This window comes from Nycticebus coucang, chromosome 4 (genome assembly GCF_027406575.1).
Source record: "Nycticebus coucang isolate mNycCou1 chromosome 4, mNycCou1.pri, whole genome shotgun sequence".
Lineage (NCBI taxonomy): Eukaryota > Metazoa > Chordata > Mammalia > Primates > Lorisidae > Nycticebus > Nycticebus coucang.
The window spans coordinates 76,777,401-76,795,751 of record NC_069783.1 but is presented as its reverse complement, the minus strand read 5'-3'; the positions used below and the strand labels follow the sequence as shown (position 1 = coordinate 76,795,751).

At 39.6% G+C, this 18,351-nt stretch overlaps 1 protein-coding gene and 1 pseudogene across 1 annotated transcript; both read right to left on the bottom strand.

Moving 5' to 3' along the window:
* Nucleotides 1-7,983: 7,983 nt before the first annotated feature.
* On the bottom strand, nucleotides 7,984-8,482 carry LOC128584140 (protein tyrosine phosphatase type IVA 1-like; annotated as a pseudogene).
* Nucleotides 8,483-12,259: 3,777 nt separating this feature from the next.
* LOC128584148 (protein tyrosine phosphatase type IVA 1-like) lies at nucleotides 12,260-12,784 on the bottom strand. Its single transcript, XM_053589053.1, has one exon. The coding sequence runs from the start codon at nucleotides 12,782-12,784 to the stop codon at nucleotides 12,260-12,262; it is 525 nt and encodes a 174-aa protein (XP_053445028.1).
* Nucleotides 12,785-18,351: the final 5,567 nt, after the last annotated feature.

Below are 18,351 nucleotides of genomic sequence, written 5' to 3'. Positions count from 1 at the left end.
TTCACTTTGATTTTACCAATTATGCAGAGTAAGTGTTTATTTTTCTTCATTCATTGCTTTTGTAGGGACTCAATTTGTGATTAAATGTGATTCTCCAGTTTGAAGTGATTTTGTTTTTTTTAAACTTAACGTAACCATGTCACATTAGAAACCATTTCCTGAATATATCATCACCAAATTTTATCTACATCAGTCATTTTATCATTGCTTCTATGATCATTGTATTAAAAGTTATGCCTCATGATTTAAAACATCATTGGACACAAGTTTTTCTTCCTCTTTTTTTCTCCCTTACTTCGACATTGCTGCCCTAAACTGGATGTTTGAGACCATGAGTAAATGATTAATTTTTTTTAGAGCCCATATCTCAGATACTCTTGACTATAAAATTGTAATGCCCAATGATACTGAATATTTTCACAGGAAAAATATTGTGCTTCATTTGTTTAATTAGAAGATGAACGAAAAGTTTATTTAAGAGTGAGACAAAGACCTTGTGCAGAATTTCTCTGAATCTTTTGTAATTTAAAAACCTTTTCTTATAGACCTGAGGGTCAATCATGCAATTCCTCTACTAGGTTTATATCCAGATGACCAAAAATCATTTTACAACAAAGATATTTGCAGCCCAATTCATAATTGCCAAGTGATGGAAGCAGCCTAAGTGTCCGTCAACCCATGAATGGATTAACAAATTGTGGTATATGTACACCATGGAATATTATGCAGTCATTAAAAAGATGGAGACTTTACCTCTTTTATGTTCACATGGATGGGGCTGGAACATATTCTTCTTAGTAAAGTATCTCAAGAAGGGAAGGAAAAGTATCCAATGTACTCAGTACTATTATGAAACCAATATATAATCACCCACACTTTCAGACGAATGATAAAACACAACTATAGCCCAGAATGAAGGCAGGAAGAGGAGGATGAGGATAGGAGGCCGGGTGGAGGGAGGGCGATCAGGAGGACCTCACCTATTGTGCATAATGCAAGGGTACATGTCAAATCTATTAAGAGTAGAGTATAAATGTCTTAACACAACAACTAAGTAAGTGAGGTGAAGGCTATATGTTAACCGGTTTGATGTAAGCATTCAAATTGTATGTAAAATCAGCACATTGTACCCCATAAATGCATTAATGTACACAGTTATGATTTAATAAACAAATAAAAATAAAAACATAAAATCCTTTTCTTCGAATTTTTTAGGCCCACCTGGGTTATTTCAACACAATAAATGTTTAATGAACAGGCTTAAAGGGACAAAGATGAAATTAAAAGAACAAGACCAAAAAAGGCCTTGTTACTGTTTCTGAAACATAGAAAATCAAAGAAAAAATAAAAGCAGTTATCAAATAATTGGCAGTCCTTCTAATCTTCCTCCCATGCCTCAGCAGGGTTTTCCTCAGGTTCATTAGGGATTTTGTTGAGGAGTCTTGCTCATTATCAAGGCAGACTTTGAATACCCAAGATGTGCATGGGAACACCCTACTCCCACCTGTCATTTATCTTTTTGGCTTGATGAGTTAGAAATATGTGATGCTGTGTGGGAAGGTGAGTGAGGTATCATGGGTACTGATAGTTGGAGATGATGGCTGGGGACCAGGGAGACCTGGTATTTACATTTTATAGCTTAATATGTCCCAAAGGTTTAGCTAGAGAAATGAAAAATCTGACATGTAAACTACATTGCATTAGGAAGACAAGAATCACCAAACTAGTTTTTAACAAATTTCTAAAGCCAGAGTCTGATGATCAATAGAAAATCCTCTCTCATCTTCATAGATGCACATTTAAATCAAACATATTGTGATTTTCTAACCATAAACATGTCAGTATAACCTGTATTTCTCATTTTAATGAAGAAGAATATGAAGATTCCACAGGCTTATATTAAAATACCCAGGTTATTACTGAGTTATCTTTTCATCTTTGGTTGTAATCTATTTGATACTGGAAATCATAAACAGAACTGTAAAGAATGATCTCTGTGGACTCCTCAAAATACTATGGCCTTTGTTCATTATGTTTTTTGTAAATTGATCTGCAATTTATCAGCAGCACTTAAGTATCTCTAGTGTTCTATTACTCACATTGAGGGTTTCTCCAAAATACTCCAAATCCAATTATGCACACCAGCAAATAAAAACAAAACTAAAAACCAAATTTTCACCAGAAATATAAAAGATTATGATAAATATTACAATTGAGTAACTCTTATAAAGAATTTTTCTGTCAGTCCATATAATCTTGAGAGTGTTTTTTGATTCTCTGAAAATGACAAACACACTCAGAAAAGAAATGCCTAATCTAAATACTACTGATTAGTTCACCTGCCTTTTCTGATACAGTTTAGATCTCTTAAATCCATAGTCAAGAACCCTCCCCACCACCACACACACAGAGAAAGCAGTAAATAAAGGCATTATTTTTAGGTCACATACTTAGAATTTTCCTACTTCATAATTTTGCTTGATATCTGATTTAGGCTTATGTAATATGATTGTTCAGAACTGAAACTATATCATGAATTCAAAAATTGTGCTTTTTCCTTATTTTTGTTTTCCTTGGCTTTTTGATTGGAATTACATTTACTCTGTATATTCAATTGAGGAAATTTGGTATGTTACAATATTGAGTCTTTTATAAATCATTCATTTAAAAAATTATTTGTCCCAGCAATATTTGGTAGTTTTAATTTAGAAATTTTAAAATATATTTTTTAGATGGCTAATGAAATTTTATTCTACCAATCGTGCTACTTTTTACTTTAATTTTTGTTTTTATTATTGGTGATTTACAAATATACACTAATTTAAAAAAAAAATTCGACCATGAATCCAGCAATGTTAAGATATTTCCTATTGATACAATAGTTTACCTGTAAATTATTATGGATTTCTAAATACATAAACATTTCAATGTTTCACTATTTCTTTTCATATCTTAAGAACAAAGGCAGTTACTTAATGCTTGTTTTATTTATTATAAAACATATGATTTTTAAATAATCTATTTCTTAAATTCATAGTACTTTTGCTTTGTATCATTATTTTAAAATTTTATGCCCTAAAATAGAATAGTTCTACTATAAATCATATATATTTACGCTCTTATATGATATATATGCACAAGTCTTACATATTTATTATATGAATTTGATGTTTCCAAATCAAAGAAAAACACCAGTTATAGTGAGGCATTTTTAATGGCTGGAATGGGACCCAAATAGAATCTATGTCTATATTGTATTACCTCTTTCTACACTACTCAGACGTCTACCTTCCCACAATGTTTCTCTTGGTCAATTAGTGGAGATTTTATTTCATGAAAAAAATGGGAAAATTTAATTTCAGTTTGCAACAAGATCTTGAGAACCCTGAAGGAAATAGAATATTGACATAAATCTTTTTCACATAGTGCACTTAAACTCTGTTTGAGTTGAATGAGTACTGGAGAAAGGGCCAGAAACCAGCAGTAAATCTATGAGTCTGTTTTACAAATAGCATGATGGAAATTTGATAAAATGATCTTCATTAGAGGTCAACATAAATGTTACAATAAAACTTTGTGACACTCCTAGAGAAAGAAAGGCTTCTTAGAATCCAGGTGATAAAGTCTCATATAGGTTTTGAGAAGGGCAGTTATCACCACTTATGCCTATTTCTCACTGATGCTCTGGCAACCAGAAGAGTTGACAGTATTAAGGGAATTCAGAAATAGTGCCCCTTCTATATCAGAGACATTTTTATCACAGTAGTAACAGCAATAGGTTTCTCTGGTGGCTCTATAAACAGTGAATGGACACTATTAGACAAGTTGAAGCTGGAATACCTAGAAAAAACAGGGTGAAGTCAGCCCATTTGTATACATAATGGCTAATATTTAGCTACTCTTGGAATAATTGGAAAGTATTTCATTTCAACTCTAAGAAGTATTAAAATAGCCAATAATGTTACCATATCTACAAGAATAAGATGAGTGAAACAGATTCATTCATTAATGAACTAAATTATGTTAACAGTCCAGGGGTAGACTCAAATTTCTTAATTTTTGATAAATATGGCAGTTAAAATTGGTAACAAACAGATATTATTCAATGATACAATAATTTTGTAATTGCAGGTTAATGATTAAGTGATAATTAAAAACCTTAAATCTTTATCAAAATAATTATAAAGTATTTCATATTTCAGCTGGTTTATACATAATTTATAAAAGTAATGAAAACACAGAAGTAGAAACATACAAGTACTTGTCTAAACTTAAGTAAAAACTCCATTTAGTTTATACTAGATAGATGCAGTTTGCAATGCATTCACATATTCTTGTAAAATATCTTAAAATATAGAAATACATTTAGTAGAATATAAATATCTTAATTTGCATTCACCATAGAAATAATTATCACCAAAACCTTTTTAGCAAACTTTTGTCACCTTTTATATAATTGTATGTGTATATTATATACTGAGATATATTTAGATATTTAAATATATTAACATGTAGATAAAACTATAGACACGTGCACAAACACAAGCACCCACACATATTTGTCATTTGTATATAACATGGATTGTACTATTTATATTTTTAATTTTTTCTAAATAAGCCTCAATGCATTTATAAACAGTATTGAAAATTGTAACTTTATATGAACTGTATAACTTCTATATTAAAAATATCACAGAGACAACTACAGTTTCATCTGTAGCAAAATTATAAATAAGCCATGTTCCCATTTGAAATAGAATAGAATCTTAGCCAGGCTTAGAATGACAATGAGTACATTTAATTCTACACTAAGGGAAGTTTGGAATAAAATTCACTGATGTACACTAAGTTGAGAAGGAGGGGAAATTTGATAGAGTTGCTTAAATATACCAATTTTATACTAAAACTATTTGCTTTCTTTTCTTTCTTGGGTCCTAAAGTCATAGTCAGTTTTTCAAATTGCAAAGTACAGTCTCTGTAAATGATGAAATAAAGATTTATGAATTTATACAGACTCAATTTATCTGCCTAATGGCATTGTTGTATGAAAGAAATCCCCACTCCAACAATACCAAAGCCAAACAAAATAGTTAGATAAGCAAGTTACAATTGTCTATTATTCAAAAAGCATTTCTTAGGAGATTTGTTGCAAAATGCTTATTTTTTAATGAGAAAATGTGTACTATTAAATATAATTTAATGTTTCAGTTTTTACAAAGTGATTGAAAATCACCCCAGGAAGTTGAATTCTGTTTGTATTGTGACTTTAAGAAAATCGATCTATTGTTCAGTCAATGAAATGATCATCTTTTTATACTGTTAGCTTTGCAGCAGGAAGAATAAGTAATCTTGGATAAATGAAAAATACAATCTTCACTTGCAATGAGGGAATATGAAATTAAAAAAATAAAATCAGGGCACAATAAATAAGTATGTCATATACATCATGATATTTACTATATATGTATCATAAAATGTGTATATAAATCAGTAATTTCAAGAATCATTATATCAATAGTTCAGGAATATTTCAAGGAATATGGAGTTTACTGCATATTATAGTGGAAATAGAGGACTTCTTGAGTTGATAAAAATGGAATATTGGGTAACTTTACAATAAACAGGAGAAAGAGATCATTTCAGCAAAATCAATACACATGAAAGCAGGATTAAGAGCAATAGGTGTGTGAGTAGTTCGGAAGACCTGGTGGACTAATGGGCTATTTGATCTTAGTGGGCTATTTTGATCTCAACCTGAAAGATTAAAGGGAGCAGAGTATGTCACTTACCATCACACGCCTTGCTTATATCACCAGTTATAAGGTATAAGCATTAATCATTTGTTCAGGAAGAATGTTTTTTGTGTGAATGTTGACTTATGTACATTAAATCACTAAGATTCCTAAATAAGTATAATCCCATAGCTATTTTCAAACTTAGGCTTCAAGCAGGTAATAGGTAGTAAATGACTAAGACTAAAAATGGGATGCCTCTGGTATGGGGCATAATGCAAATATGTAGCATCCAAAGTTGTACAGGTCATGAGAATAAAAGTGTAATTTTTGCCTCATGGGTAATTTTACAAATTTTTATCATCTATGGTTATAGAACAATTTGTTTGCTAAGATTAGTGGGAGGGCGTAAGATGTAACTGAAAAACCCACTTGCTTATTTTTGACCTATTCTTGGTAAGCAGAAAGTTGGATGCAACAGAGGAGAAGAATAGAGCTCAGGATTCTACTTTATAGGTGGGAATAACTTTCATTGATTGCTTAAGATTGTACTGACTTATGAAATAGAACTACACAGCCTTTCACAATATTGAATTATATTATTTCTGGCATAATAAATGCTGTGTGGAACTAGATTTTGAATAAAAATGTCCTCACAAAATAGAGAATATTCAAAAAAGGAAAAAGAGAAAGTATGAAGTCCACCGTAGAAATTATCATAGGCCAGGCTTGGGGAAAAGACCAGGGACCATAAAAGCTATAAGTGAAGGTCCATCAGTTTTAGCCACAAAAGGTTAGCATTTTCTTGCCCTAATTATAATGACGTCTAGAAAGACATGTATAGTTGATGTTTGGGACCACAAGTGGATGAAGACAGGTTGTGGCAGCATAAAATAATTTTTTTTAACTAACATTAACATACATCACCATTTCATTAGTTATGCAATAAAACAAGTTACCAAGCATCCAAATATTAAGTTATTCAGTTCAAAGGCAATTAAAATATTAGATGTTTTCTCATTTCATTGGCAGAAACCCACTGCTTCTTTTTCAGGAGGTTGGGAAGAGAAGGAAAATAATCACAGTTGAAACAAAATTAAATTGGTAAACAACTTCTGATAAATATGGGTAAAATTAATAGAATGACAGAAATTTTCTGATCAAGAATTGTTTTAGCTATCATAAACAAAGCATCTCTACTTTTAAAAAATGTACATTACAAAGAATAGTTTTACATGTTATGTAAAAGAAAAGGCACATTTTGCTAAGATTTAGTGATCCCTCCCCATTCTTTTCTAGGCCCTCCCTGTTAAGTTGCATCTCAGGGTCACAGTAAATGTACTACGAGCCTTTTATTGTCTCAAGACATTAAAGACATGTGCTTTTGTACAATGCAGGATTTACATGACATCACAAAATGAGATTTGCAGAAAGATATTAAACAGTGACTGTGACTTTCTAAAAACAAAGCAAAAAAACAAAACAAAACAGGGACACAAAGACAAAATGAAAAAAAAAAAAAATCAATGGTTAGCAGACCTGAATCCACTAGTATAAATGCAGGAAACATAAATACGAAGTGAGTCAGTAAATAACCACGTCGGATCCTCTTCCGAAGTCTGAGATAATTGGAGAAACCACATGAAGCCTTGAATGCTCAGAATGCCTGAGATTATAGTCCCATACAATACTAATAACATAGAAGGACTCGTGCTGGGTCTTAAACTATGAGAGGATTCTGGTGGGGGAATAGATTTAAACTAGACATCACTCAACAGGGCATGGTTTCTGTAAAGGCCAATGGGTATAAATGACTGAGCACACGTTATTTCTGTATTTCATTTATTTATTTATTTATTTATTTATTTATTTATTTTTACTGAATCACAGCTGTGAACATTAATGCAACCATGGGGTAACAGTGTGCCGATTTTATGTACCATTTGAAATGTTTTCATCAAACTGGTTAACATAGCTGGCACCGCATTTCCTTAGTGACTGTGTTAAGACACTGCTGTTCTGCACTTACTAGATCGAAATGCTGAACAGCAAGAGTCCTTGGCTAAGTGTCCAGAAAGGTGGGATGTAACTCACAGGCAGAGGGTGCGGTCCCGCCCAGCTCACCTCCTGGTCAACTTCCTTGCAGTCGTGGGACTTTCTCACCAAGGCCACACCTTGCCTGAGAAATACTACGAGTGCCGGACCTGTGTCAAGTTTTGCTTCCAAGGCCACAGCGTCAGGCGACCCCGCTTCACTGAAGGCAGCAGCTGTCCCCGTGGCCCCTGGCGCGTCTGACACGCAGCAGCCTCCTCTTAGGACGATACTTCTCCAGGTAGGAGAGCTGCTTGCTGTTGAAGGCTCCGCGCCGCTTCTGCCTGATGAGCTGCACCGCGTCTTCATACTTCATTCCTCCCTCCATCAAGGCCAGGGCCACCAGCACCGGCGCTCTGCCCAGGCCCGCGGCGCAGTGGACGGCCACACAGCCGCCGGGGTCCTCTCGAAACTTGATCTTCACAAAACTCAGCCAGTCGTCCACAATCTGAGGAGACGGTGGTGCACCATCATCGAAGGGCCAGTCGAGAAAGCAGATGCCTTCTTTGGCCACCAGAGCGGCGTCGTAGGTCGCCTTGCACAGTCTTAACCACCGTGGTGACTCCGTACCTCTGAAGTTCCTTTGTGAATGTGTTTAAGGTCGCGCTGGTCGGGCTGTGCGTGATGAGAAACCTCATGTTCTTGTACGTGACCTCCGTGGGAGCCCGGTGGTTCCTTCCAGCCATGTTAGCCTAGTGAGAGAACAAGAGGGTCAGGAAATAATTCAAAAAGATGTACGGAAAAGGTGGGAAGAAACCCAAGTCTACTGACAAGTACTCTACCTGCAATTCCCAGAGCTTTGAGCGTGGAGTTGGAAGAAGTGGTCAAGGAAATGACCCTCCCGGTGAGCGGCAGGTCTTGGCTCCAGGAACACTGAGGTGACAGAGCGCCACTGCGCTGAGGTTCACCGCAGCCGGGTCAGGAAGCTGCAGATGGCGATTCGACCCGCGTCCAGGCTGGTCAGTCTTCTGGGTGCGTCTCCGGCGGAGGAGGGGATGGATTCCCACAGTTCACCTGTCTTCGCAGAGGGTGTGCTCCGCCTGGCGGTAATCTCCTTTGCCCCTCAGAAACCCCACAAATTTCCGATCAGGAGCGCCACGGAAAGGAGTGTGTTTCCTCACTGAAGATTGAGATCTGATCATAAGGGTGGTCCCCGGGTGGCCGAGATGCAGCAGGTAGCAGGGAAGGCACCTGAATCTTCCTTCCAGTCGCCAGCCTTCTGGCCTGGGATCTGCTGTCAGAGTGGCCTCCACAGGAACTCTGCCCTCTATTTATGCTGAACCTGAGGCCTCTGGACCGCCCCCTTCCTGTCAGCTCCACCCACCTCGACTAGATTAGGTCCATACAATACACCCTAGGCACGCCCCCTATTGATGAGATTTCCCAAGGAAACCCACCCTGGGAGGAAATTAATTCATTAAAGGGGCCAGCTTTGGAAACCTCCCAGGTCTTGAGAGTGTTGAAAGGTTTCTTTTCGGTTTTTTAATTATTATCACTATTTTTTATTAAATCATAATTTCGTAAACTGATGTTATTCATGGGGTTCAACGCACCGCTTTATACCACATGAATCTACAATGTCATAGGCAAAGTGAAATGCTACATTGAACTAAGTATCACATCCATCACGGTGATACTCACCTCTTAATAGTATGAGCATTGTTCTCATTCCTCAAAGGCCCCCCATTTAACAAACTGTGCTGGGTGAACTGACTGGTGACCTCTGGAGACTGAAACTGGACACCCCAGCCCCACCCCCCCACACCCCCATCCCGCCTTTCACAATTCACAGAGATTGATTCTCACTGGATAAAAGATTTAAACTTAAGATGTGAAACCCTACAAATTCTAGAATAGAGTAGAGGGGAAACATTTGAAGAAATTTGCCTGGGGGAATATTTTATGATGAGGACACCCGCCCACCACCCACCACCCACCCCCACCCCGGCCCCCACCCGGGCAATTGAAGCAACACCAAAAGTACCTTACTGCCATCCGATCAAACTAAGAAGCTTCTGCACAGCCAAGAGAACAGTAAGTAAAGCAAACAGTTGACCTTCACAATTGGAGACTTTTGCAGGTTGTGCTTCCGACTGAGGTGTGGTAACTAGAATCTACAGAGAATTCAAACTGATCAGTAAGAAAAGAATACATAACCCCATTTCTACGTGGGCAAAAGACTTGAACAGAAACTTCTCCGATGAAGTCAGGCGCAGGGCCTATGAACACGGGAAAAAATGTTCATCATCCTTCATCATCAGAGACATGCAAATCAAACCCCCTCTGACATATCACCTAACTCCAGGAAGATTAGCCCACATCACAAAATCCCCGAACTGCAGATGTTGGCCTGGGATGCAGAAAGAAGGGAACACTTCTACTCTGCTGGTGGGAATGCAAGCTGATGGGACCGTCTGGCAAAGAAGTCTGGAGAAAGAACACTCAAGGAACTCAAAGCGGACCTACCGGGCCATCCTGCAGTTCCTCTACCAGGAATATACCCAGGTGATGAAAAATTCAGGAATTTCAGAAATGTTCTCCACTTTATGAGTCACATAATAAAACAAGTCAGCAGGCATCCAAATATTAAGTCACACAATTCAAAGGCCGATAAAGGATGTCTGCTAGGATCATTGGCAGAAACCCACTGCTTCTTTTTCAGGAGGGTGGGAAGAGAAGGAAACAAATCACACTTGAAGCAAGAAGTTGGTAACATCTTCTGATAAATATGGGTGAATATGACAAGAATTTCAGAAATTTTCTGATCGAGAATTCTTTTACCTACTATGAACAAAGCATCTCTAACTTGCACAAATTTTACTACATTACAAAGCATAGTTTTACGTGTCAGTACAAGAAAAGGCACATTTTGAGACTATTGAGTGGTTTCCCCACCCCAATTCTTTTTCTAGGCCCTCCCTCTTAAGTCCCATCTGAAGGTCAGGCAGTAAATTAACTGCGGGTCCTTTTTGGTCCCAAGACATTCCAGACACTTGCTATCATACAATGTGGGTTTCCAATATGGAGGGTTTACATAACATCACAAACTGAGATTCACAGAAAGACATTAAACAGTCACTCTAGGACTTGGTAAAAACGAAATAAAACGAGCAAACAAACAAACAAAAACCAAAAGGAACAAACAAAAAGGGTTAGCAGACCTGAGTCCACTGGTGTAAATGCAGGAAACATAAACATGAAGTTGATGCAGGACCGGTGGTGCCCCGACCTGCCACATCAGCCCTGGCGGTGTTGATGCCGGGCAGCAGGAGGAACCAGCTTGCTGGAAGGGCCAGAGACATCTGTCTGGGGACACTGGGGCCCTGCTGTCTCCTCACCCTGCAATTCCAGCTGGTCGATTTCATGGATGGCGCCTTGGTTTCTCCTCCTGTGAGTTTCCAGGGCCTGAGAGTACCCGCACCTTGCCGCTGATTCTCCCACTGGTTGTGACTGAAACAACTCCCTGTGACTATATGTCACCCACCGGACCCCACCCCAGAGAGCCCCAAGACAGACCATGAAGAGGGAGCAGGAGAGCTTATCCCCTCCTGGGTTCCCTCTGCCAGGAGCTTCGGTTTTCTTGTAAGTCGTAAGTTTCCTTTCTGTGAATAAACCCGTCTGACCACTGATCCTGTGGTCCGTGGATTCATTCTTCTAATCACGGAGACCAAGTACCTGAAACACCAGTATCAGACTGAACCAGCCAGCCAGGAGAGAAGACCAAGTTCAGATATCAAACGGAGCCAGTAAATAACCACGTCGGCCTCTCTTCAGGAGACTGAGATAACTGGAGAAACCACAGAAGGCCTTGAGTGTTCACAATGCCTGGGATTGTAGTTCTGCACAATCCTAAAATCATACAAGTACTGTGCTGGGTGTTTGGGCACCCGATCTTCAAACGTCTTCTGTAGTGAAAAGATTCTGGCGGGGGAATAGGTTGAAAGGAGACATAACTCAACAGGGCATGGTTTCTGGAAAGGCCAATGGGTATAAATGACTGAGCACACGTTATTTCTGTATTTCATTTTTGTTTATTTATTTATTTATTTTTACTGAATCACAGCTGTGAACATTAATGCAAACATGGGGTACAATGTGCCGATTTTATGTACCATTTGAAATGTTTTCATCAAACTGGTTAACATAGCTGGCACCGCATTTCCTTAGTGACTGTGTTAAGACACTGCTGTTCTGCACTTACTAGATCGAAATGCTGAACAGCACAAGTCCATGGCTAAGAGTACAGAAAGGTGGGATGTAACTCACAGGCAGAGGGTGCGGTCCCGCCCAGCTCACCTCCTGGTCAAGTTCCTTGCAGTCGTCCGGTGGAGACCTGGGACTTTCTCACCAAGGCCACACCTTCCCTGAGAAATACGACGAGTGCTGGACCTGTGTCAAGTTTTGCTTCCAAGGCCACAGCGTCAGGCGACCCCGCTTCACTGAAGGCAGCAGCTGTCCCCGTGGCCCCTGGCGCGTCTGACACGCAGCAGCCTCCTCTTAGGACGATACTTCTCCAGGTAGGAGAGCTGCTTGCTGTTGAAGGCTCCGCGCCGCTTCTGCCTGATGAGCTGCACCGCGTCTTCATACTTCATTCCTCCCTCCATTAAGGCCAGGGCCACCAGCACCGGCGCTCTGCCCAGGCCCGCGGCGCAGTGGACGGCCACACAGCCGCCGGGCTCCTCTCGAAACTTGATCTTCACAAAACTCAGCCAGTCGTCCACGATCTGCGGAGACGGCGGTGCACCATCATCGAAGGGCCAGTCGAGAAAGCGGATGCCTTCTTTGGCCACCAGAGCGGCGTCGTAGGTCGCTTGGCACAGTCTTACCACCGTGGTGACTCCGTACCTCTGAAGTTCCTTTGTGAATGTGTTTAAGGTCGCGCTGGTCGGGCTGTGCGTGATGAGAAACCTCATGTTCTTGTACGTGACCTCCGTGGGAGCCGGGTGGTTCCTTCCAGCCATGTCAGCCTAGTGAGAGAACAAGAGGGTCAGGAAATAATTCAAAAGATGGAGTACGGAAAAGGTGGGAAGAAACCCAAGTCTACTGACAAGTACTCTACCTGCAATTCCCAGAGCTTTGAGCGTGGAGTTGGAAGAAGAGGTCAAGGAAATGACCCTCCCGGTGAGCGGCAGGTCTTGGCTCCAGGAACACTGAGGTGACAGAGCTCCACTGCGCTGAGGTTCACCGCAGCCGGGTCAGGAAGCTGCAGATGGCTATTCGACCCGCGTCCAGGCTGGTCAGTCTTCTGGGTGCGTCTCCGGTGGAGGACGGGATGGATTCTAACAGTTCAGCCGTCTTCGCAGAGGGGGTGCTCTGCCTGGCGGTAATCTCCTTTGCCCCTCAGAAACCCCACAAATTTCCGATCAGGAGCGCCACGGAAAGGAGTGTGTTTCCTCACTGAAGATTGAGATCTGATCTTGAGGGTGGTCCCCGGGTGGCCGAGATGCTGCAGGTAGCAGGGAAGGCACCGGACTCTTCCTTCCAGTCGCCAGCCTTCTGGCCTGGGATCTGCTGTCAGAGTGGCCTCCACAGGAACTCTGCCCTCTATTTATGCTGAACCTGAGGCCTCTGGACTGCCCCCTTCCTGTCAGCTCCACCCACCTCGACTAGATTAGGTCCATACAATACACCGTAGGCACGCCCCCTATTGATGAGATTTCCCAAGGAAACCCACCCTGGGAGGAAATTAATTCATTAAAGGGGCCAGCTTTGGAAACCTCCCAGGTCTTGAGAGTGTTGAAAGGTTTCTTTTCGGTTTTTTAATTATTATCATTATTTTTTATTAAATCATAATTTCGTAAACTGATGTTATTCATGGGGTTCAACGCACCGCTTTATACCACATGAATCTACAATGTCATAGGCAAAGTGAAATGCTACATTGAACTAAGTATCACATCCATCACGGTGATACTCATCTCTTAATAGTATGAGCATTGTTCTCATTCCTCAAAGGCCCCCCATTTAACAAACTGTGCTGGGTGAACTGGCTGGTGATCTCTGGAGACTGAAACTGGACACCCCAGCCCCACCCCCCCACACCCCCATCCCGCCTTTCACCATTCACAGAGATTGATTCTCACTGGATAAAAGATTTAAACTTAAGATGTGAAACCCTACAAATTCTAGAATAGAGTAGAGGGGAAACATTTGAAGAAATTTGCCTGGGGGAATATTTTATGATGAGGACACCAGCCCACCACCCACCACCCACCCCCACCCCGGCCCCCACCCGGGCAATTGAAGCAACACCAAAAGTACCTTACTGCCATCCGATCAAACTAAGAAGCTTCTGCACAGCCAAGAGAACAGTAAGTAAAGCAAACAGTTGACCTTCACAATTGGAGACTTTTGCAGGTTGTGCTTCCGACTGAGGTGTGGTAACTAGAATCTACAGAGAACTCAAACTGATCAGTAAGAAAAGAATACACAACCCCATTTCTACGTGGGTAATAGACTTGAACAGAAACTTCTCTGATGAAGTCAGGCCCTGGGCCTACAAACACAGGAAAAAATGTTCATCATCCTTCATCATCAGAGACATGCAAATCAATACGCCTTTGTGATATCACCTAACTCCAGGAAGATTAGCCCACATCACAAAATCCCGGAACTACAGATGTCGGTCTGGGATGCAGAGAGAAGGGAACACTTCTACTCTGCTGGTGGGAATGCAAGCTGATGGGACCGTCTGGCAAAGAAGTCTGGAGAAAGAACACTCAAGGAACTCAAAGCGGGCCTACCGGGCCATCCTGCAGTTCCTCTACCAGGAATATACCCAGGTGATGAAAAATTCAGGAATTTCAGAAATGTTCTCCACTTTATGAGTCACATAATAAAACAAGTCAGCAGGCATCCAAATATTAAGTCACACAATTCAAAGGCCGATAAAGGATGTCTGCTAGGATCATTGGCAGAAACCCACTGCTTCTTTTTCAGGAGGGTGGGAAGAGAAGGAAACAAATCACACTTTAAGCAAAATGAAATTGGTAAACAACTTCTGATACATATGGGTGAATATGACAAGAATTTCAGAAATTTTCTGATCGAGAATTCTTTTAGCTACCATGAACAAAGCATCTCTAACTTGCACAAAATTTTCTACATTACAAAGCATAGTTTTACGTCTCTGTACAAGAAAAGTCACATTTTGAGACTATTTAGTGTTTTTTCCCCACCCTCATTCTTTTTCTAGGCCCTCCCTGTTAAGTCCCATCTCAAGGTCAGGCAGTAAATTAACGGGGAGGCCTTTTTGGTCCGAAGACATTCCAGACACATGCTATCTTACAATGTAGGTTTTCAATATGGAGGGTTTACATAACATCACAAAATGAGATTCGTAGAAAGACATTAAACAGTTACTTAAGACTTGGTACAAACGAAACAAAACGAGCAAACAAACAAACAAAAACCAAAAGGAACAAACAAAAAGGGTTAGCAGACCTGAGTCCACTGGTGTGATTGCAGGAAACATAAACATGAAGTTGAAGCAGGACAGGTGGCGCCCCGACCTGCCACCTTAGACCTGGCAGTGTTGATGCCGGGCAGCAGGAGGAACCAGCTTTCTGGAAGGGCCATAGACATCTGCCTGTTAGACACTGGGGCCCTGCTGTCTCCTCTCCCTGCACTGATGGCTGGTCAATTTAATGGATGTCGCCTTGGTTTCTCCTCCTGTGAGTTTCCAGGGCCTGAGAGTTCCCGCACCTTGCGCTGATTGTCCCACTGGCTGTGACTAAAACAACCTCCTGTGACTGTATGACGCCCCCACCCGACCCCCTGGCTCCTGTCACCACGGAAAGCAAAAAGACAGACCATGAAGAGGGAGCAGGAGAGCTTATCCCCTCCTGGGTTCCCTCTGCCAGGAGCTTCGGTTTTCTTGTAAGTTGTAAGTTTCCTTTCTGTGAATAAACCCGTCTGCCCACTGATCCTGTGGTCCGTGGATTCAATCTTCTAAAACAAAACAAAACAAACAAAACAAAACATTTTGGGAAGGGAGGAGTTTTGGATTGGGTGTTTGAACTTGTGGGGGAAAATATCTGTTCAATTTTATGCCTGAGGGAGTGGTGTCTTGGTTCATTATGTGGGACCTTCCTGTAGAAAGAGACCTGGTGTTTCGTGACTCTCTCCAGGGAGGTATTATGAGATGTCTTTTGTTCCCTTCTTATTTGGAGATAGCCTGCAGTGGGTCTCCTGCTTGGGGGAGGGTTCCTCTGTTTTCTGGTTTGTAGGCCAAGCCTTTTATCTGTATTTTGTTTTCTTGAATGCTCTTCTTTGGAGTTACAGCTTGCCAAATTTCTTTCTTGGCTCAGCTCCCCACCTTTGGCTCTGTGGTGTCTGATTCTGTCCAGTTTTTCTCCATCTGCTCAGGAGCCTCTGCCTTCTTCCCAAATTCACATAAAGTTATTTTTATCACACCCATCTTTAATATAAAGGTAATTTTGGATAATACCAGAAAATTAATGATGAAGTTAGAATACATCTCTTGCCATTTTGCTTATGGTAATATCACAAAGCCATGTGTCTTAATATAACAGATTCCATATAAAAAAAAAATAACCAGAGCTTGAGGTTGATTCAGTATTAAAAGCAACCCTTATGAACTACATATAACTTTATTTGGCAAATGGACATTATCAATGATTTTAACAATATATCAAATCTTCAGATGTAGTTGTTTGGTTCAGTTTTACATGTACTTTCTAAAAATTAGTGTATAAATTATTATTAATCTTAAAATCTCTGATAGATATATATTTTAGAAAGTTTCATATAAATGTATTATTCAAAGAAGGAAGTACTATATTGCAAGAACATAAAGTTAAGTATCCTACTTTGTAGACCAGGTAAATTAAGGACTAATTATTTGTGCTAAAAAGGATGCCTACCCGTGGTAGGTGTCTTTTATTTATTTTTTATTTTTTCAATTTTTTTGAAGGCATTCATTAATCATGACTCTTTTCATCCCAGATTGATTAAATGTAAATTATTTATAACACAATTTAAATAATTTAAATTTGCATGTATACTTTAGGTATATATAAAAGGTTGAATTAATTTTACACTGCAAAGTGGTTAAACTGCACAAAGTAAATCAACATAGTACATTACATTAATAGATGACATGACCGCAGGAGAAAAAGCAATTGATTATTTCAAAATATGAAGAGAATTCAGGTGGTGCCTGTGGCTGGAAGGAGTAGGGCTCTGGCCCCATATGCTGGAGGTGGCAGGTTCAGACCCAGCCCCAGCCAAAAACTGCAAAAAAAGGAAAAAAAAAAAAGAAAGAGAATTCATGTGATAAGAATTTAATACTACCTAACAATTGTAATCAGTGTAACTGGCTTATTGTACCCTCAATGAATCCCCAACAATAAAAAAAAAAAAGAACCAGCAGGGTGGTAGGCATGGCGACTTAAGGGCTAATGAGACCAGAGGGTCCCCATAGAGTTGGGAGGGGGGCAAAGAGAGATTGGTTGCTTTGCTGAACAGAAGCCTGTTGTCTGTCACCAGCCCCCAGCCTATTTATTATCTCACTAAAGCCTATTTATTACACCATTAAAGCTTATTTATTTAAAAAAAAAAAAGAATTTAATACTACTAATTAGAACACTTAACAGTGGATAGAAGAGAATTTCTTTATCTTGATAAAAGCTACCTGAAAAACATCAAAGTAAACATCACTATAATCAATACTGAAATGTAGAAACATTATCTGGAATCAAGAACAAGATAAGGATAACCACCACAATCACTTCCATTCATCATTTTAAGAAAGATCCTTAAGTGGTCTGAAAAAAAAAAAAAAAGAAAAGAAAAAAACAAAACAGTCCTAAGAATTGGAAGTGGACAAACCATACTTTTAATAAAATAAAAAAAAAATGATTTAAAGAAAATCAGTATCTAAATATTTAGATATTGATCTCTTTGCTTGGGAAGAAAGTATTAGAAAATGAAATAAAACAATAAAAAGTTCAACTACACAAAAATAAGGAACCAAGAAATTCATTAATTAAGATGTTTGCAACTTATTGGAGAAGAACATATATATATGCATAAAATGCACTAACTAAGGCATAAGTAAATGAGAAAATATAATTTCTTCATGGATGTAGAAGCAAACATTTTAACAATGTGAAATTTCGTCAAAATGATGCACAAATTTACTCTATATCATTAAATTATGTCATGATTTTAAATGGAACTTAACATACTTAATTTAAAATATATATGGAGGTGGGACGCAGTGGCTCAAGCCTGTAATCCTAATAGTCTGAGATGCCAAGGCAGGTGGATTTCCTGAGCTCACAGGATCAAGACCAGCCTGAGCCAGAGTGAGACCTCACCTCTAAAAATAACCGGGTGTTGTGGTGGGCACCTGTTGTCCCAGCTACTCAGGAGACTGAGGCAAGAGAATTGCTTTAGCCCAAGAGTTTGAGGTTGCTGTGAGTTATGACACCACAGCACTCTACCAAGGGTGACAAAGTAAGACTCTATCTCATACATATATATGGAAGGAGAAAAGTCTAAT

What these genes read in the sequence shown, in the direction of transcription:
- LOC128584148 (XM_053589053.1), bottom strand. Translation starts at nt 12,784, where the DNA reads ATGGCTGGAAGGAACCACCCGGCTCCCACGGAGGTCACGTACAAGAAC.